This window comes from Cavia porcellus, unplaced genomic scaffold (assembly GCF_034190915.1).
Source record: "Cavia porcellus strain 051 isolate PalLab524CR breed Dunkin Hartley unplaced genomic scaffold, mCavPor4.1 scaffold_2, whole genome shotgun sequence".
NCBI classification, from domain to species: domain Eukaryota; kingdom Metazoa; phylum Chordata; class Mammalia; order Rodentia; family Caviidae; genus Cavia; species Cavia porcellus.
In genome coordinates, this window is record NW_026947485.1 from 110,242,501 (window position 1) to 110,263,722 (window position 21,222).

Below are 21,222 nucleotides of genomic sequence, written 5' to 3' on the forward strand. Positions count from 1 at the left end.
CGGTGTTTGTAACGAAGGCCCTGTGTGAGACAAAGCTGCTGGCTACATGATCATCTGACAAAAAACATCTCCACGTTTGGTTTTGAGCCTAAACAGTGAATTGCTGTAGGGAAGAAAGGTTACACTCTTCTTTCCCAGATGTTTTCCCAAGAGGGAAGAGTCTCAGTGGGCAAAGATGAGCATGTCCCTTTGCTAGCATGTCCAATCTGAGGATTGGAGTACGGAGGTTAGAGTGGCCTTGTGGCAGTGTCCTTGCCCATATGGGCATCAAGGGGAGTTCTTGGTGCTGGTTAGTAGAGCGTGTGCAGCTTCAGCAGGGTCATGCGACTGCGGGATGAAAAAAAGGCCCTTCTTTGTCCAGCTAGGTAGTGTCCTATTGTTAGATTTGCCCCTCCCCAGGAAACCAAGTCTTTGTTATAGTTCTAAGTAAGGCCATAGGGCCTGTCCCCATCCTCCTGGGTTCTCTTGAGGACACTCCAAGTGTTGTACAGCATCTCCCTCTTACTCCAAGTTTCTGGGACACTAGCCTGCATGGGGCAAAAAAATCACTAAGGCAGTTGGCTTGTCCCTTCCTGGAAGGAAAGTGTTCCAGTTTTACCTGCCCAGAGGAAATTAGCTTCCCTAGCCAGCACCACTTCCCAGTGCCTGAAGAGACTAACTCCTTGGCCTGTGTGTTACTGGTGAAAGATGGTCTTTTTGCTCTGCAAAAGTGTCAGAAGCACCTGCAGACATGTGATGCCACCCCTACTCCAGAACTGTGGGATGGGACAGACTGGTGTGCTGGTTCCCAGGAAGCACCTTGTGATCCTACAGCTGCCCCACTGACAGCCCCTTCACACTGGTCATGCACCACTGGCATGAGGGCAGCAAGGGGCCCAAGACAAGCCTGCACTCCAGGATCAACTTTTCCTCTAACTTAGCCACCAACCTACAAGTTGCTACAGTCTGGGTCATCATTCCCATTGCCTGTTCACACTCGGCTGAAGTTTGGGGAGAAGGCATCTACAAAATCACCCCTCCAAGGAATCACCCATACATCTAACTACCCTTTGGTAAAGATCTTCAGTTTGCTTTGTGGTCACCACTGGCTGCATCCATTCAAGGTGTACTGAAGAGACCCACAGGGCGAGTGTTGAGGAAGGTGGTGCTCGGGCAGCACCACTGGAACAGTGGAAGAGGCTCCCTGATGGTGTTAGGAAATGGAAAAGGCCACCTGTTTCTCCTCTCTGCCTGCTGTTAGCCTAACCACAAAAGTGTCTCTTTATACTGAATACTTACAGATTCTAATATATATTTGTATTTCATTTTGTTATAGTATTTTTATATGTTAAAGTCAACATCCAGTGTCTTGTTTTGATTTTCAGATGCTATGTGGTTGTGACCTTTTGTTTTGGGTTTCTGTGGTTTTGTTTGCATTGACTTAAAAGACTGGTTTAGAACAGCTTGTGAGGAAGGCACACCTACCCTTCCCCTGGAGTATTGTTTTAGTCTATGTCAATATTGTCTATTGTTTTCCATGTGAACATGACATTGATTCACTTGGATTCTGCCTGGTTTTTTCTCAGCCTGAGGTGAGCCTACTGCTGCCAATACTCACCTCTAGGGCAAAAGGACTTCTGGGCTGACTCTGCAATGGCTACCGTCCTCACATGCAGGGTGTCTGCCCTGGAACTCTGGTCCTCCTGAAGTGGAAAAGGAGGTTTATCAGTCCTAAGGAAGGAAGAGGTCTGGGAGTCACAGCTCCTCAGGGGTCTGTGGATGGAATGCAGAGGGGCCCAGCAAGTTTGCCTCTAGGGAGGCAGCTTAGTCTCATCTCTGCTACTCACTGCTACACTGACATTTTTTATGCTTGTCCAAAGCCACACACACATTTAACATGGCTTAGAGAGATTCACAGCATCTGGCTGCAGATTCAAAAGCAGTGTGTTTTCTTAAACATCCTGTAAGGTACCTATTATCTCTAGATCAGTGATTTTTAGGAATCACTAGAAAAAGGAGGAAACATACGTCTGTAGGGGTTTTGTCATTTTCTTAAACCAAACATTGCACTTAAAAGAGTCTGAGTATGTGGGTGATGTTGGGCCCTAGCAGATAGGAGGTCCATGTAACATGATGGAAAAGCCTGGCCCTCCTCTGATGCTAAGACCATGGGCTGATTTCCCATGAACTAAGCCACCTTGAAAATGCACAATGATGGTAAATCCAGTACCTTCAAAACAATGGGACAATTAAGGATTTTGGAGGGAACAGAACAGGGTGTAGGAGAGAAAATAAGACCTGGCAGAGTTTTATGCTCAAGTGACTGGGTACCTAAGTAAATCAAATGGGCAATATCTTACTCCTTCAGTTTCTTTGCTACTTCTGATAAAACAGCAGGTATAGATTTGCCTACTGTAAAGTGATAAAATAGCAACTGACACAGCTAGGGATGGTGGTAACCTACAGAGCATTTAGCAATCTACTGAGCACCAGGTAACTCATACCATGAGCTAATTTTGTCAGATCATCATATTTTCAAAAGAGACACCAAAAAAAATCTCTTCTTTATGCTAAAATGCTTAGAGTATAGTGTATATATGTAAGTTGGGCTAAACGAAACACCTGTGTGGAATTTTGCAGCCTCTGAGAAAAAGGCTGAAGGCTGCTGAGTTATCTTCTCTGGATTTAGTTCCTCACTGGTTCAGTGGGTCCTTAAATAGACCCATCCTAAGCAGAACTGAAAGAATACAATGATTCGATCCCCGGAACCAGTAAAAAAAAAAAAAAGAAAGAAAGAATACAATGAAAGGAGACCAGCATAGGGAAGGACTTTCTGTCCGCCTTCTGCCACGCTCCTCCATGAGGAGTTTGAACTCTGTTACTCCCTACCTAATGATGAAACACATTTTTCCAAACCTACTATTGTAGTCCCAAGGATTCATTGTATTTTTTTCTTGCTTAAAATTAGGCATAACCCACAGAACGATTTGCAAAATGTGTATTTCTTTTCTTTCTTTTTTTTTTTTAGCGGTACCAGGGATCAAACTCACAACCACGCGCTTGCAAGGCAGGCGCTTATGCTGCTGAGCTAAATCCTCAGCCCCAGAATGTGTATTTCTTTAAATCCCAACACCAGGGGTACTGCTTTTGGGTTCCTTTTGTTTACTTGCCAACTTGGCAGCAGGCTACAAGTTGAATGATCAGCTTAAATTTACCCTCTTCAGTAATTACACAAACACATTTTAATATCAAAGAAATTTAATATGCTGCAATAAAATAAGCGCCTTGAAAAAGCTCATGGAATAGATGTCAGTGTTAGAGAAATCCCTCCCACACATCCTCCAGTTCCGTATTCCATCCCTCAAAACCAAACAAGAAAATCTGAAACAACACAGGAAATCCTTCCCAGCTTGGATTTTAGTGGGGGCCCCTTTACCAATAACAAGAACACAGTTTCCTACATGGTCTACAGGAAAATAAAACATAGAAGCACAAAATGTCTACAAGAATTCAAGATTTAAGAAAACTGGTACATATTCAAAGTTAAAATAACTCCAACTTTTATAGCTATACATACTGTTTTAAAGCAACTTAATATATTTTAAAATTTTCATATATACACTCTCAAAGGTTTTTCAGGTGAGGTATGTAAACATTGTCTAATGAAAAATTTTCATTGTTTCAAACCAACAAATTCACAGCATACATTAAATTTTCATCCATTAAAGACACAGTATTCTCCTAGACTAATATAGTGGAAATCCAGGTTCAAGAGATGCACACTGATCCTCCAGGTTAACATTTGCAGAATTTGTTTCACTGCTTTTTCTAGAAATACACCCTTCACACGGGCTATGAACACATACCTGGCTCTGCCCTCTGGAGGCCCTGTCCTTGGGCATCTGGAACACTGGCTAAGACTTACGAGACAGCAAAAAGGAGCACATCTTAACAACTACAGATTGACCTCAGCAGTGACAACACTGGGAGGAACCAGAAAGATCTTGACAGGAACGGTAGAGATTCATCTCAGAGCTCCCTGAATCTACAGCCAGATCAGCAGGCCCTGTCCTAAACTCACTCTGAAGGGTTGTGGCCTAAAAAACGATACAAATCCAACATGGCACCTGAGCTTCAGTTAAACTGCATGGGCCTCCAATGACCACTTGGCCCCTTAAAGGCATTGATTAGCCTCTAAGGACCCTGGACTGTGCTTTTCATACAGGTTGGGGTTGAATTTCATAATATGGTAATACATATGGGAAAATAATGCCATGAGTTCACAAAATTGCCAATACATACAAGTCTTGGCCAAAGAACTTGGAGGAGCTCAACTTTGAAAACTACTTGTTCCCTGAGGGTAAACAGCAGGCTTCTATTGAGACTGAGGCTAAGGGGATTTTTATTACAAAGTATTAAAGATTTGGGAAGCCTCAGGCCAGAATTCTATTTTACCTCCACAAAATCTACAATGACCCTCCCCCCACCCCACCACAAGTAGTCACCTCCCCAACCACACAATATAGGTCAATTTCTTTCCTCTTTGCTTGCTTTCTGGCTCGGCAATGGAAAGTTTTATTCTAATGCACCTACTTCAACCTAAAACAAAAACAAAACACTAGTGAAAAGTCCCAAATACCAGCATAATTACAAAAGAGAAGACATTCCAAAAGCCTATAAAACTACATTACTTCCATTAATGGTTATCTGGGTGTGGGGTATTTCTTTTTCACAAATTTTAGGATGGTCACAAGGAGAGGCTGCTAAACAGCTTTAGGAACCTGTTGAGCTGCACACGCTAGAGGAAATGAAGGAGAGACTGCCTCTTTACACTAACCTAAAAGGCTGAAAGCAGCCAGATACAGGGCAGCAGACATGTCAAGCCCAGGGACAGGAGGCTGGTATGAAGTGAGTTGGTATATAAAGGTGGGTCAAACATAGTCAAAAGTCTTTAGCCACTTCATTTCATATGTGAAAAACCCTTACATTTAGTCTGTAGCCAAACTAGATTTGCCTTAACTAGATTCTAGACTATATGTTCATAGATAATTGCTTTTTAATTTACATGACCACTTGTGACATGTCTGGTGTGGGCAGATTTCTCATTTTTTACTACAGGTTTGTGACACGAGGGAGCGTGCAGACAAACAGAAGCAAAAATTCAAGTACAGCAACCTCTCCGGCAAAGGCAAGAGGGCGACAAGAGCTGTTTTACCCCGACCCAATCCTCTGAGACAAGGGCAACTAGGACCCCAAACAAGTCATCATCTAGGGTCTTATTGCTTGAGGGCAACACATCAGAAAGAAAACCTAGAAATCTGCTCTGCAGATCTGCGTACTGATCACCAACTTCTCATTTGAAAATATATATTCAAATAAGAGGGGCCATTGAAAACTAAAGCTTGGCTATGATGTTATACTACAGAGCAAAGGCCCCAAACAGCTCTCAACCTGATGGCTTTGTTCTTTCTCCATGTGTGAACTAGTTATGAAAGGAAGTTCACTGCTTAAAATATATTCTTCTACAACACTACAATGCAAACCAACATCACTCAGGACATAAATCCGTATACAGCACATGTAATAAATATTTTTATAAAACTATTTACAGCATTACTTTCTGTGAACATTTAGATGAGAGCAAAATCTATTTCTTTCTGCAAAGGTTAAAAAAGTTTTGACTGTCTAGCTCAGTGCTAAATTTCCCTGGCACCTATTTACTCATTCACATTTTATTTTAAAATTGGATTTGCTTACAAATAGTATTTTAGAAAAACATTCTCCAGCATCATTCTTCAAGCATGCCCCTCATTTATTTAGAAAAGATGGAGGCCATAAGGAAATATAAACTATGGTTTCAACAGATGACCGCTGTGGAACTAGTTCCAAAGCACCCAGCATCCTGGGCCTGTAGATCTCAGTCCAGCCAGCTAGGTAGAACAAGATTCATGATGCAGGCAGAAGTACCCAGGAACAAGAGGACAGAGAAAGGAACAATATCAAAAAAACACTGGTTCTGTTATATGTAGGGTGCTCTGAATAGCAGACCAGGACTCCTGAGAAATAAAGCTGAACACATCTTAGAACAGATGCTTCATTCTGTAACCATGCTACAGCCAGGACTGGCCCACATCTGCACAAATGCTTGCTGAGACAGGGAGATGGAGGATGATGATGACAGCCAAGGTACCCACAAGTATTATCAAGGTGCAGAAAGTGGCATGCTTATCTTCTATGGTGAGGGTGTGAAGAGATCTCTCACAAACCCAGGAGAAAGACTAGAAACACACACATTAGTGCTGTCTTCAGGCAACCAGTGGTTTCTCCTTCTCTCACAGGTAGAAGTTTGAATTTTCTTGGGGATACAACTAAGACTCATTTCCCTGCACAGGCTGTGCAAGTGAGCAGCTGAACGTGTCAATGGTATATACAAGAAATAGACTCCTTGAGGCAAATCTTAACGCCATACCTGGCATGGCCATACCTCCTGCGGCAGCCCCACTTTGTTCTGGAATGAGGGTGCCAGTGGAAAAAAGTGCTCAGATTTCAAATTCATGCAGTACCTGCCCAAATACAGTGAGGACTTCAAGGCCACACCCTTCTGCCTTCACTGTGTTAAGTGTTCAATGGCTGAGCACAGTAGTTAGTTAGGAAGGATGGATGGCAAGAACAATTTTTGGAAAGCCCTTTTGACAGTTCATTTTTTTTGTTAAAATAAATACTTTGTATAGAAGCATTTGAACAGGAAAAATACCACTATTTACACAGTGAAATGAATTCCACAGAGGTGGGTATAAATATGCATTTTATATATATATATATATATATTTGAAACCAGTTACTAAGTCTTCTAGAACTAGTTAGAATGCAGAAACCACTAGTAAAATCAATAAACTTAAGCTACAGTGGCTCTCAAAATAATCCCTACCTGTTATACAAATATACAAAATTAGGAAATATTGTTTCTATAGTATCTTTCCCACAAACTAGCTTCCAAATAGTGCAGCATTGGCTACAAGACAACATGCACTGTAGAGCAAACAACTGGTAGAAAAAAGTTGGTAACTGATGGTATTTGGACCCAATATCTAATACTAAAAATAATGAGTTACAAAGAAAAAATGTTTCTCATCTGTGTTCAGTGAAGCACTTGAGAGGAGAGAGAATGTCCCAGAGAAGACGCCACCTGGAAGAGGTTAGTGGCATAAGCAGAAGAGGGAGATAAGCAAGTTTCCAAGGATGGCTCCCCCATAAGGTGGTAACTCTGGTGTGACCAGAGTTGGACTTCAATGGCCAGGACAGAGTGCCCTGAACTTTTTCAAATTAAAACTGCTGGTGTGTCATAAGGGGCCATCAACATGCTGGTATTTAAAGAATGTATGAGCCAGGAGTAGTGATGCACACTTGTAATCCCAGCACTCTGGAGGCAGAAACAGAAGGATCCCTGTGGGTTCGAGGCCAGCCTGGGCTACATAGTGAGTTCAAGTCCAGCCGGAACTACATAATGAAACCCTGTCTCAAAAACATAAATAAATAAATAAAAATAACAATAATGTGTGGTCTGGATTTGTGGTTCAAGCAAAGACCATTCACAAGTTCAAGGCTTGGAGAGTAATAAACTTGCAAATATCCTAGATACAAAAAGACTTGGAGGGCTTAAGGGGGACAACTAATGACCCTGTACTTTCAGGGAGAGGCACTATTCTAAACTGCAAATACATAGTTTATATGGAGCACAACCATAGTGGAATGTCTCTACCAGAGGCAAGTTCACTGTGATTCATAAAATGAATATACCATATAAAAATGGTTCACAGTGAACCTTTAGAAGGTTTTGTATTTTAATCATACACCCTAGAAGACTGAATGCTCATAATTTATCAATATTGAATAAGCAAAGGGAGATATTTTTTCTTATGCAAAAACATCATTCAAGAATAATATTTTGTAGGATACAAAATGGGAAAAAATATGCAATGGCAGCTGTGTACTGGGATGAAAAGACAAGATACACAAAATCTAAAAGAATTATTGCTATGCTATACTACATGAACAAAAATGTTCGCCTATTTGTCCACATAATTTAATCCTGAATGACTATTATAGGGATCAGTAAACATGTGCTGTAAAAGGTTAGGTAGTAAATTTTTTAGTGTGGGCCACATAATTTGTTAATACAATCCTTTAAAAAACAAAGGTGAAATCCATTCATCTAGCCTGATATAATACCATGGGTATCTGCCTACTTTTTCCAAGTAGGCAGCCCTGGCTTTTATGCTTGCACACTACATTTGTTAACTGGGATGGTCCTGATGGGTGAAAAAGCTTCAGTGTCTATGCTCAAACTGACATAACTGCACCACCTCTCTTGGTGCACAGGGAGCCCAGGCTGTGTCTTGAGCACTGTGTACAAGCTACTGAGGCTCTTAGAAAAGGAGAAACCGACAGAGGTAAGATTACCAAATGAAACGACCAGCTGTGCTTCAACTGCAAGGGCAAAAGCATGAGCAAGGACATCTTTTACAAAGCACTCAAGGTGGTTCTTAGGGGCTGCAGGGAGCAGAGCAGAGCAAAGCACTAAGCTGAGAGCACTATCGGAGCCCTCTGGGTTTCTGTGAATATGACATCCAAAGGAAAGAAGTTGAGCCATCAAGGTTTCCAACCCACTCAGCGTAGAAGACAGGACTCTGTTCTGGCGTTTCAAGGTTTAAATTATGTTGAAGGCTGTCTCAAAAGGCTTCTCCTAATTTTGCTTGTTTTATTTTTTTGAGACAGGGTCTATGTAGTGCAGGCTGACCTCAAACTCTTGGTGATTCTCCTGCTTAGCCTCTCAAGTGCTGGGATGAAAGGCACATGCTACCTACCATGCCTGGCCTCTACTTGCTTTAAATAAAGTAATTCTTCATTTTTCTCCGAAAAGAATTTGGGAACAAGCATGGGGAAGAGTACATACTGCTTGGATATGAAGATTGCCTTGCAGATGATATACATAGATTCAATTTTATACTTTAAAATATTTCAGTGGTATTAAGCCATAATAAGACATAAAATTAATAACTAAAAATTCAAAATAATTGGGCTGGGGAGTATAGCTCAGCGGTAGAGAGACTGCCTAATGTGCATGAGGCCCTGTGTTTGACATCCAGCATCATAGTCTCTCCAAAAAAACCATGTTTCAAAACATTAAGATAATCACTGTTTGTAAGTCACTGACAAAAATTTTTTCACTGACATATGAACTACACTTTGAAAAGTAGCAAAGGTATCCATGAGTTTTTTTTTTTTTTTTTTTTTTTTCTGGAATAAAAACATCTTAGAGGAAGTTGACTGGATTTGAACTAAAGACACAATCCATAATCTCTCAGTCATAGAATGGCAGTTAACATTTTTAATCATTCTTTTCTAAAGCACTTCAAATGCCTGAATTTTTTATTTGTTGGCTTGTTTTTTGGGGGAGGTGGTACCAGGAATTGAACTCAGGACCTTATGCTTACCAGTCAGGTATTGTACTGCTGAACTGCATCCTCAGTCCCTATTAGTTTACTTTTTAAATTACTTTTGCAGGAATATGACTGAAGGGCTGGGAGTTCAGTTTACCCTGGCAAGTGCAAGGTCATGAGTTTGATCCCCAGTAACAAAAAAAGAAGAAAGAAAGAAAGAAAGAAAGAAAATGTGACTGAAGAAATATCAATTCCAAAGTATTTTTATTTTTTCAAAAGCTGACCTAAAACATAAGAAAAAAACATTGCTTTGGGTTGGTTGTCAGGCTTTGTTTTCACTCTGTAAAAAGCCTTTTCCTCATCTAAATGTGGTATTTGAAACGCTAAAGGTTCAACTAAAGTCCCTAACCTAAGGCAGCTCAAGTTTAAAGAGATGGTAGTCCATGTACTCTATCAGTATGCTTCCTTTGCAGTAAGAAACAAAGAAGTGCATAATAAATTAGGATAAAGAAGGAAGCAAGGAAGAGAACAAGAGGCAGAAGAAACAAAATTTGGAGAGATTTTGTCTTGAAAAAGCGTTATTTTTTTGAAGCAGGGGAAAGCAAACTAATTCTTAAAGGTCTCTAGAGTATTTAAAGCTTTGTGGACTTAGGGTCTCTGTGGCAATTGCTCTGCCCCACAGATAATCAATAAGCAAATGGGCAAAGCTATGTTCCAACAAAACTTTATTTATACAAACAACCAGTTCACAGTGTGCAGACCTTCAGATCATCTGCAAGCCAAAAGAATCCTACACCAGTTTACCTGAAAACAAAAGGGGCAGGATGGCTCCCTGTCCACTAGCCGGTTCCTTTTGGGGTATTGTAGTCCTGACCCAAGTATCGTCACAAGACACCAGACTTGCTGATGGTTAACACTACAGCATCTTCTGCTTGCATCACACACCATGTTATCCTTTCCTTCTGGACTCAAGTTCAATGATCAATAGAAATGTTGTTCATAAATGAGTGACAACTTTTGCCCTCATCACACAACCTACTACAAGTCGAATGAAGCCAAATCTCAATTCAAAGCAGCTGTCTTGGAGTGATGCATTTTACTGATGACAAAGTTAACAGTGAGAAATTCACCTGCATAGTATGTGGTGCACAAAAGATTCCTTCAGAAAGCACCACATGGAAAGGAATGACTAATGCACCCCTTCTTTCTGTACCATTATAGTAATAATGAGGCACAAATCCACACCCAAAGATTACTGTTTTAGATACGGCTATGGAGAAGTCACTAATAAGGAATCCCAAGGACTACCAAATGCTGATTAGCAGACATGAGTAAAGAAACATTTGTGGTTTTCTTGTTACAGTTTAAGATGCCATACTCTAAGGAAATGATGGTGGTGAGGCTCTGGACCTTAACTGTAGGAGCAATCCCACCCCTAGAGAGCCTGATGAAACAGGAAATGGGTATCCCAAAGAGGGCCCAGCTTTGGAGAAGCTTTAGTACAACTCCACTGATAGTTTCCCAGGCATCTTCCAGCTCCTCCAGAAATTCAGGGAACATCAGTTCTCTGGTCACCAACTTCAGCTCCACCACTGAGGCAGTCACTTCACTGAGTGTAGGCCCTGGTGCAGAACTCCCTTCTGATTTGGAATCCCGAATGTGAGACAGACTGCCTTTGCATTTGGTAGCATGCCATACAAGAAAGTTTTTTCAAAAGAGGGAAAAAAAGAAGGGACTGGAGTCCACATCAAGTCTGGGCTTGGATGTGTCTGGGAGACGACTTTTCCAGCATCTGCTTTAAGTGCAAAAAGACCTTCCAGAGTTAGCCCTTAAGTTTTGTTTTTGTTTTCTTTTACTGAATAAGCAAAGATGAGATTCAACCAATACTTTTCTAGTTTTAAGTCTCCTAACTTTTTAGAATTTCAGTCTATTTAGATGCAGAAACTGCTGAAAAATGTAAGTCCATTTTAAAGATAATCCATGGCATTATGTGTATAACATAAATAAATACACACCAACTTCCTTAAATGCAGCCTAGAATGAGACACATGGCTTTTATCTTGAAGTGAGCTTTTAGAAAATGAGAAAGAATTTGGAAAAGGAATGGAATGAATGATAAACTTGGAACTAGAAAAGTTCCACTGACCTAACTATCTATCTCACACCTCTCCCTAACCTAATCCAAGCACCTTACAAGGTAGCCTATCAGCAGCTAAGGGAGCACCTCTTATGTACAGGAATCAGCACAACTGACATTGGCAAACATCAGCTCTTTAAGTCACTACAAAAACAGTGTCCAGTGACAACTATATGAAAAGATAATATTTTAAACCTTTAAACAAATTTTAAGATTAAATGAATTTACTCAAAACATATTAATGCTTCTGTGCAACTTAATGCTGCAAAGGGCTGCCAACACACACACACTCAGCAGTTTCATTATTATAGGTAGCTCTTGAAAGGCCCGAGTCAAGGATAATAAAAAGAAAAACAAGACTCATGAAATAGAAAAAACATTAAACACGCACACACCCCACCACCGTTACAACCACCACCACCACCAACAACAAAAAAACAAGACCTTCATTGAAGATAGCAAATGTCACTGTCTGTGAAATATAACTCTCAATTTCTCATGAATCTAATACTTTTATCTAGTCCCACTCAATCAGAAGTTTTTTTTTTATCACATACAGCAAATGTTTAATAGAATGGGAAGTGTGTTTGTTTCATCATGATCTGCATGAAAAAACAAATCTGGGTTTATCTAAAGAGATCTGAAACAATCTAATGGAATTTTTTTTTAAAGAACAAGGCAGCAGCTGTATATACCAGCCTATTTTGGTGACAGAAAATGTTAAAGAAGCTGAGACTTTAACAACGGAGTCTTTTGTGCAGAGTGGCCCAATGGAAATGTCAAGTACATACTGTGCTATAAACAGAGCAGTATCATAGGCACTGAGTAAAGCCAATGGGTCTATTTCAGGCATTCTCTAGAAAAGGCAGACGACATTAATTACAAATATTGCAATTCTTACTTCTAAGCCATGGATCAGAACATGTGGAAGAGATACGCGAAAGAGTGATACTATTAGCATTTAACTATTTAGGATGGCACTAATCAGTCCACACTGACATCTACTCCAGACAAATCCCTTCACTTGGTACATTCCAGCTGAACCTCAGCTCTGTGTGTGTGGGGCAGCTTCCTCCAGCTGTCAGGGACTCTTGATTCTATGTAACTGTATTGTTCATACCTCTCAGAATCTGGTGATTGTAGGATGGTACTAGGTACTAGGATGCACATGGAGTCACTGGGCTACTTTTAAACCATCTAGTCTGTGTTACTCAGCTTCATGAACATACTGCATGGGGAGGAAAGAATTTTCTGTAAAATTGAGAGGAGACATTTACAGATGATAACCATATGTAAATGCATTCAAATGCACATGTGCACCCATATTCTTAAAATTTCCTATTAATGGAATAATATTTTGGATTTCTCTGAATGGGGAAGTACTCTGCGAAAGAAAACAATCACTTTCATTTTATCAAATTAGCTACAAGATAAAAAGATTTTTCTTTCTAAAATAGGAGGAACACCTGTTAGAAAGCTAGCAAGCTTGCAAGGCCAAAAATAAAGAGGATAGTAAGAATCATTAACAGCCAAAACAGAGTTTGGAGATGCAAATAAGTTTTAGAGGTCATAAACCAAAATCAGTATTTGTGATACATCTTTGTCCCCATGGGCATGAGATTTAGAGAACATGTTCTCAAATGACAAAAAAAGACCAAAAACAACAAAATAAAAACAAAAGTGAGAAGAGTGACCAACAATGAATATGATTTTTAAAAGATAACAGAAATATTAATCTTTTATAATTATATATCCTCTGCATTCTTCACACATCATAAAAATGATTTGGTTTAGCTTTCAAATATCACATAACAAAAAACCAAACACGACAGAGAGGGAAGCTGCTGCTGTGGTTTGCAGAAAAGGTCTGCTCAGGAGCAGACGCTGCAGGGTGGCTGCTGAAAGCTCCTTTCATGTGCATGACGGTGGTCTTCTTGGCTACAGTACAAGTGCTTGTGCATCAAGTATAAAATACAAGCCTTTAAACACATAGGTCAGCTTTTTAGCTTTTGTAAATTTTAAAACAAAAAGGATAAATAAGGCACTGTACTTTTTAAAACAAAAACTGCTTGGTTCCAAGTTTAAAACCCAAGGAACAACCAGAATATAATATATAACTTCCCTTACTCAATCTCAGAGAAGGACTCTACAAGTTCCCTTCTCTACCTGAGACGCATTTTCTGACATCTCAAATTGTGGTGTTTTCTATTAATTGTAATTTGAAAGGCTTGATAAGCTTACAAAAGCAATTTAGATAATGCAAAATAAAAGGTTACTTCTATAGAACAGTTTCATTCTTGGCTGCCATCCTTCCATCACTTTGCATCCAAACGTCTCCGTTTGCTGTGGGAAGAGTCCAGCTTTGCCTTGAGCTTTCGCTTTCTCTGGGCCACACTGTTCTCTGGGCCTTTTGTCAAGGGTCTGGTCCGAGTCTTCCCACTGCTTGGTTTCCTGTTGGTGGCTTTCTGGGGCCTGGAAGAGGATTCACCTGACCCTTTTTGCTTTGCAGGTTTCATCAGTGCTTCTGAGGTGGCAGATTGGGCAGTTCGTTTGTTTGTATTTTCTTTTTCTTTCCTGGAGGGCAGGCAGCTCTTCCCAGAGGACTTTTTAGGGATCTTCACTTTATTCTCTTTCAAAGACATTTTTTTCGGCGGTTGGCTGACTTTGTCTCTTACAGATGGCTTCTTGGTGGAAGAGGTTTTGGTGGGTCCTTCAACATGCTTTTCTTTGCCAGCTTTCACTGTCAGGGCCTTATCCTTACTATCCTGAGTGCTGTTACCTTCTGTTCTTTTGCGTTTACTCTGAACTTCAGCTTTAAGCAAGATTTCAGACATCTGCTTTCCTTTCCTTCCCTTCATTCCTTCAGTACTTTTGGGCTTAATGGGAAACCCATCTGCACCCACCTGGAGGGCGAGCTTGGGGGACATCAGAGGGTTGATGCACACACTTTTACGATTCTGCTTACTTTCCACTGCCACACTCACAGGGCTGTCCACTTTCTCATTCTTGATCAATCGCTGTTGGGCTCTGAGCTTTCCTCGAATATTAGAATATTTCCTGAGGATTCGTGTACAGGCTGGAGTGGGCAGGTTTGTGGGAGGGTGGCTATTTCTATCTTCTATGACTTCCTCTATGTTGTCTTCAGAATTAGGGCTGAGGCTGACATCACTGCTATCCTCTGGCTCTGGTTGGTCAAGATTTTCTCGAAATTTAGCACAGAGTTTTTGCATTTTCCAATTATTCTTAGCAGGAGTAGCTCCAGGAAATTTCTTTAAGTGTTTTTTCAAGCGTTCAGCCTGCAATGAACTTGGATACAGGCTGGAAGGAGAGTATTTCTGTAGAGGATGCTTGACAGGGGGAATGTCCCCTGGAAGACGAGTATTAAGCTTCTTCACAATGACCAGAGACCGGGTTTCAGTTGTCTCTAAGAACCATTTACAAACATTAGATAATTTAAAGTCTGTCATAAATAACATCTGAACAGGAGAAAACTTCTGAGCTTCTAATGAACCTTTACATTTCCGTGACCTTTTCTTGCTTTTCCAAATCTCCTTCAGTTTATCGGACCTATTCCTTGCTCTTGGTGTTGGCTGTGCTTCTTTCTCCAACTGGATCCAGCCCTTCTGAACTTTCATGTACTGGGCATTAAAATTAGCGATCAGCTCCTGGTTCTCCTCTTCTGCACACCACTCCACAAACTTTGGCTGTTCATCTACCACTGCATCCACATCCTCATCTAAAGGATCTGCACTCTCAGGAGCTTCATTTTCCTTTGGCATTGGGTTTACCAATGTGGCTTCCTTTTCTGAAGTCACTTTTGTAGTATCCAAGGAGTCCCGAGAGTTAGTATGTCTCAAGTTGTAGTTTGAAGAGGTCAATCGTTTAGGTCTCACTACTAATTTTGGTGGACTAGCAGCATCACCACTTTGACTACTTGACATCTCAACTGAGCTGGATGGGGTCTGGTTAGCATCATCTTTATGCTGGGTGGCCTCATAGTCTATATCATTTACAACTGCCTCCACATTCTGTGTGGGAATATGTCCTGGTTTCTCATTTGACTGCTCTAGGTCCTTCTTACACAGAATACTTTCTGAGAACACATGAGTATCTTTCTCACTCATCTTAGACTGGACATAGATTTCTAGTCTTTCTCCAGGCAGTGACTGGCCAACTGTGGTTATGGGATCTCTGGTAGGAGAGATCTCCCTTTGTTCACTCTTGACTTCTTTTGTCAGCATGTTTTTAAAAGTTTGCCTTGTAATAATGCTACTTCCTCTACTCTCCTGCTCAACATCTTTTTCAGAGGGGCATTCACTGACATTTGGGTTTTCAGTTTCTTCTAGAACTTCTGTATGGAAATTGTCATTTAGAAAGCCCTCAGGTGTTGTCCCAGCAGGGTTGTCTTCTTTTTTAGAATACTTTGCTCCAGAACTTTTAGAAACTCTGATCTCAGAACAAGTAGACGAAGAATCTGAACTTTGATTTCTTAGGTACCTACCAACAGAGGACAAATCTGAAAGCTGACTTCTTAAGCACCTATCAGAGGCCTCGGGGAACTTTTTACCTTTTTTCTTCTTGTCCAGATTTTCTTCAGGTGAATCAATGTTTGGATTACAGGTATTTTTTTCTGAAGATTTTACAGCACTTTCTTCTCCCTCTGGATATACTCTACCACTCGTTGCCTCACCTCTTGCCACCTCATCAGGGGTTTCATTCTGAAAAGTGCTGACTGCCTCCAGGTATGGCTCAGTATGTAGTTCTTGAATAGCTTCAGTCCCAAACTCAGTACTGAAGCTCTGCTTGTGCTCAACTGGTCCCAGATTCAGAGAGGGCTCCCAGCCCACAGAAGAACTTCGATTTTCTGGGCACAGAGGATTTTCTTCTCTACTGACTGTTTCCAGGGGAGACTGAGGCCTAGAATGGACTTCTTCACTGCCTCCCCCAGAAATGCTTTCAGTTGGGGAAATCAAGTGGCAGTCCTGGGGTACACGTATCTCCTCCACATCTAGCAAGGCAACTGGTTGTCGGTCTTGTTCAGGAGGAGACACCACATTTTCTATGGGAGCTGAAATGGTTCTGCCTTCTGGCACATCCTCTTCAGGAAGGCAAGCAGACAAAGGACACACCAAGCTAGGGGTTGTTGTCTCCACCAACCTAGGAGAGCTGCTGGGATTTGGTTCCTCTGCTGTGTGGCAAACCTCAGGCTCTTGAGACTCTTTTGCAGAAGAAGTGTCTTCACTTCCCTCCTTGAAAGAAATTATTTCCTTAGAAGGTTCTTCAACGTTATCTTCTCTGGGAAGCTGCATATCACCTACATGCCTAGGGGCTGAAGTTGTCAAGGTCTGCTTGGGAGTTACATTATTAGCCTCTGATGCTAGTACTGAGCAGCTTGCTTTATCCTGGGTGTGTATATTTCTGGCCAGTGTGCGAACAGTTGGCAGCTCACAACAATCACCATTGAAAAAGTATCCTCGAGTACTCTTTCTGGCTGTTTTCCGAGAAGATAACACAGATCTCTGATTCTCAAAGTGGCATTCTGTTATTGGCTGACTGATATAAACAACATCACACTGGTTATCATAATCATTTATCCTCAACCCTGATGCTTTTTTACTTTTTCGTGCTGTCTTGATGGAAGCTGGTATCATCTTGGTTCGTGCGTGTCCATTAGATGTTTTATGTACAGATGACATGGAGCTAAGGGCTAACCAACTATCTTTGGAATGATCAAATTGGCCCTTGTCACTGGGATATGAATGGTAAGCCATCTTATTTCTTCCTAGTGAGTGAAGATGGTTCTCTTGCTTTGGCCTTGCATCTTGTTCATCTGCCTCTAAATCCTGGTGCAATGATGTTTTTGAGCTACACTCTAAACCATTCTCTTTGTCAGAAGTTTTAGGTGAGTTTCCTACAAACCCTGAGTCCCATGTCTCTTTTGATAAAGCTTTGAGTGAATTTCTTTGAGAAACAATAGTGCTATTGCTCTCCTCACTATTCTCAGCTGCCACTTTGACTGTAATCAGATTTTCTACTAAAGCTGAACTCTGCATATGATCTTTACCATCCTCACATGTTTTCACACTTGGGTCTTGCTCTTGTCCAGTGGTTTGCTCCTCCAAGCTTTTAAAGACATGGTGGGAGTTCAATGAGGAAGAATTAGATGCAGTGAGGTAACCCAGAGGAGAACTATCTGTTGAACTACCAGAATAAAGTTGAGTGGCTGGAAGTTCAGAGGAATCTTTCTGGACAACCGTCAAGGCATTCTCTCTTCTATCTACATAGTTTGTCTCAGAAGGAGTCTCCTTCAGGGTTTGTTCTGTCACACGCAGAGGGCTGTGAGAGCCCAGTGAGTCTGTGAACAAATCTACAGAAGTAGGAGACTTCCTATTGAGGCACATAGCATCAGTTTCCTTGTATCTGCTGCTTAGCTGGGCACAGCCAGCATTGCAAGATGACGCATCCATTGCTCCAGAATCTAAAGGTTGCAGGTCCTCAGTGTCTGGCTGAGATTCAGTGTACAGGTCGCTCAGAACACGAATGAATTGCTTTTGATGATGAGTGCAGAGTCTGACCATAAACTTCTCCAGGGGGGACTTCGACTGATCGTTAGAATCTACCGCTAGTGTTTCTGTTGAGTTCTCACTAGATGGACAAAGAGAAAGAAGGAATTAGTACAATCATTTTCTAAAAAACCAACTTTACATCTTAAGATTCACTACTGTTAATCATATTGTAAAGAGAATAGGCACTATGGCTCAAACTGCTTCTAAATTCACCACAGAAAAAGATAAATTCATTACATACTTTTGATTCAATAAAAAGAGTACCTAATTTAAAAGCAAGAATAGTTTCATTTTTTTGTGACAATATTCTTAGTACCTTTCAAATAATCATTCAGAAAAATTTTCATCTTACAGAGAAGAAATATTTAAATATATCTTTTCCCCAAAAATTACAACTTTTGGTCACCTTATTAACTGTACTTGGTCATATAGCCAGGTTGACCATCCCCAAACTGAAAATACGAAATGCTTTAAAACAGGAAATTTTTTGAGTGATGACATAACAGCACAAGTGAAAACTTTCACACTGTAAAATTTAATTTTATGTGCTAGGTGTGGTGGCATATTCTGGTAATCCCAGCACTCTAGAGGCTGAGGCAGAAGGATCACCTCAAGGCCAGTGTGGGCTACAAAGCAAGTTCAAGGAGAGGCCAGGGATTTAGCTCAGTGGCATAACTGCCTGCCTGGCAAGTGCAAGGTCATGAGTTCAATCCCTGGTGCCACCAAAAAAAAAAAAAAAAAAAAAAAAAAGTGAGCTCAAGGCTAGCCTAAACTGCATAGTGAAACCCTGTCTCAAAAAAAAAAAATTAATTTTATGTACAGAATTATTTAAAATACACAGCTGGACATGGTAGTGTACTCCTGAAATTCCAGCACTCAGAAATCTGGAGGAGGATCATGGGTGTAATGCCAGCCTGGGAACACAGTCTGTTCAAGGATGGCCTGGATTACGTAGTGAGATCCTGTCTTTAAAAAAAAAAAAAAAAAAGGGAAAAAGAAGAAAAAACAAAAGACAAACAAAAAATTAAAATACAATAAAAGGTTGTTTAGGCTATGTGCATAAGATGCATGTAAAACAAACGATTCAGTGTTTAGAACTGGGTCCCAATTCCAAGATAACTTATTATATATGCAAATATGTCCAAATCTGAAAAAATTTCAAATCAAAAACACTTCTGGTCCCAAGCATTTCAGATAAGGACTATACAACCTATACTTCTGCATTAGACTTAAGTATTCCTGTTAAATAACCCTCAACACTGACATAAATTCAGAAACACTGTATTATGAGTCTTGATTTAGAAGTACCTAGAGAGTTAACAGTTTTAACCACTTAACAGCATTTCCCCAGCATCCCTAGTGCAGCACATTTATGTACTGACTGTCTTAAGTGTCACTTGGGCAGGTATCATTTCAACTAGTTACTTCTTGTATTGAATATATTTGATAAAATTGTTTTTATATTTCCTATTATATAATCTTATAAAATTAATGAGAAAGTATGTAATTTAGGGTCATCTTATATTTAAATAGTTAGACTGTTAACTGATTAAGATGATTTCTTAGTAAAACCAATTGGCTGGATATTTGGTAAATGAGGTAAATGTTACATAGGAATCTTTTTATCCTTTTCTGGGGCATGGACCAATAGAGGAATGAATAATTTCATACTTTAGGAATATTAAACAGATCAATGACAAGCCAGACCAAAGCAGCAGAAAATATGTCATACCAGCCCTGCCTGTTGCACTCACCAAACTTTCAATAACACTTTACAATCATTAACAAGAAATCATTCTACATTAAAGAACCTCTTTCAATAATTTTCCTAATATATCTAGGACAAAGTCTTACAGCTTGACCCAGACAGTTTGGGGGTGGAGACAGGAAAAGATGATACCAGATTTAAAACAGGATACAGACAACACCTGCTTAGACAATCAAGAATTTTGAGTAACTGCTTTGTGCTTTTGGATGTCTGGATTTTACTGAGCTCTTGTGGTTGGAGTCTTCCACTATCCTCCAGTTTGACACAACTTCTTAATTTCCTTCTCTCTGGATTTAATTTCCACATGAGACTATTATCTGACTATGAATCATGACAGAACATAGAAGGCAACTTAATAAATGTGTTGAACAGAGTTTGATTGTATCTTCTAATTATCTTCTTCTATTGTTGACTTTACGTCTCATAAACTGCTATAAGAAGGCTTATCCCAAGACAGCCTACATAGTTTTCTACCTTCCCATCCTCCATTGGCAGTGTAGTTACTGGTTATGGAATATGAGACACCTATATTCTGATGTTTACTATTTACAGGATCTCAAGCAAGTATTTAATCGCTGAGCCCTGGTTTCCTCATCTGTAAAATGAACTGGATATTGGTATCTCAAGGGTTTGTTAGGAGATATTACATAACATACATAAAGAACAAACTACAAAAGGCCAGGTGCTCAATTTAGTTCTTCTGTTCCATACTCAGGGAGATTTTAAAGACCTGGTGGTAAAAAACAGATGCTGAAACTCATCTTAATACATACCAAATCGGGGCTGGGGATTTAGCTCAGCGGCATAAGCGCCTGCCTTGCAAGCAGGCAGTCGTGAGTTCAATCCCTGGTACCGATAAAAAGGAAAAAGACAAAAAACAAACAAACAAACAAACAAACAAACAAACAAAAAAAACATACCAAATCAACCAACCCAAGGACTACTAATACACAGTTTTACTCAATGGTGCCATTGGTTTCTAAAAGAGCACAGGTTGAACCACAGAATGAGAGACCACAACCTATTGCAAGTTTAACACTGATCACTGAATTGTGATCAAGAAAAATATCATTACAGAAATATTACAAAAATTTCATGGGAGTGGTACACTTTCAAGTATAGTACAGCAGAGGGGCCAAACTATACCAAGGGAAAAAGACCAAAAGCAACTTGAAAAACACAATGGTTTCCTTACAGTGTTACTTTCTTGCTTATATACTATACTTCAATAAAAAATTTTTGAAATGCAACATCTGGAAAGTCAAAGGAATAAGCTCATGTTTTGCAAGAAAGGAAAACTCTTCTTGGAACAGGCAGACATCAGTGACACTC

General features: G+C 40.2%; 1 protein-coding gene across 10 annotated transcripts in view; it reads right to left on the reverse strand.

Moving 5' to 3' along the window:
* Positions 1–1,383: 1,383 nt before the first annotated feature.
* The window catches only part of Lcor (ligand dependent nuclear receptor corepressor), a 136,357-nt gene continuing 116,518 nt past the window's right edge, over positions 1,384–21,222 (reverse strand). For 9 of the 10 annotated variants that reach the window (XM_063245123.1, XM_023561486.2, XM_063245124.1 and 6 more), the window contains one exon: positions 3,220–18,201. In XM_063245123.1, the coding sequence (XP_063101193.1) occupies positions 13,872–18,201 (4,330 nt within the window). In that variant the 3' untranslated portion in view covers positions 3,220–13,871. Of the gene's footprint in view, positions 1,683–3,219; positions 18,202–21,222 lie in introns of those variants that run through there. The other variant, XM_063245128.1, reaches the window with a different exon arrangement.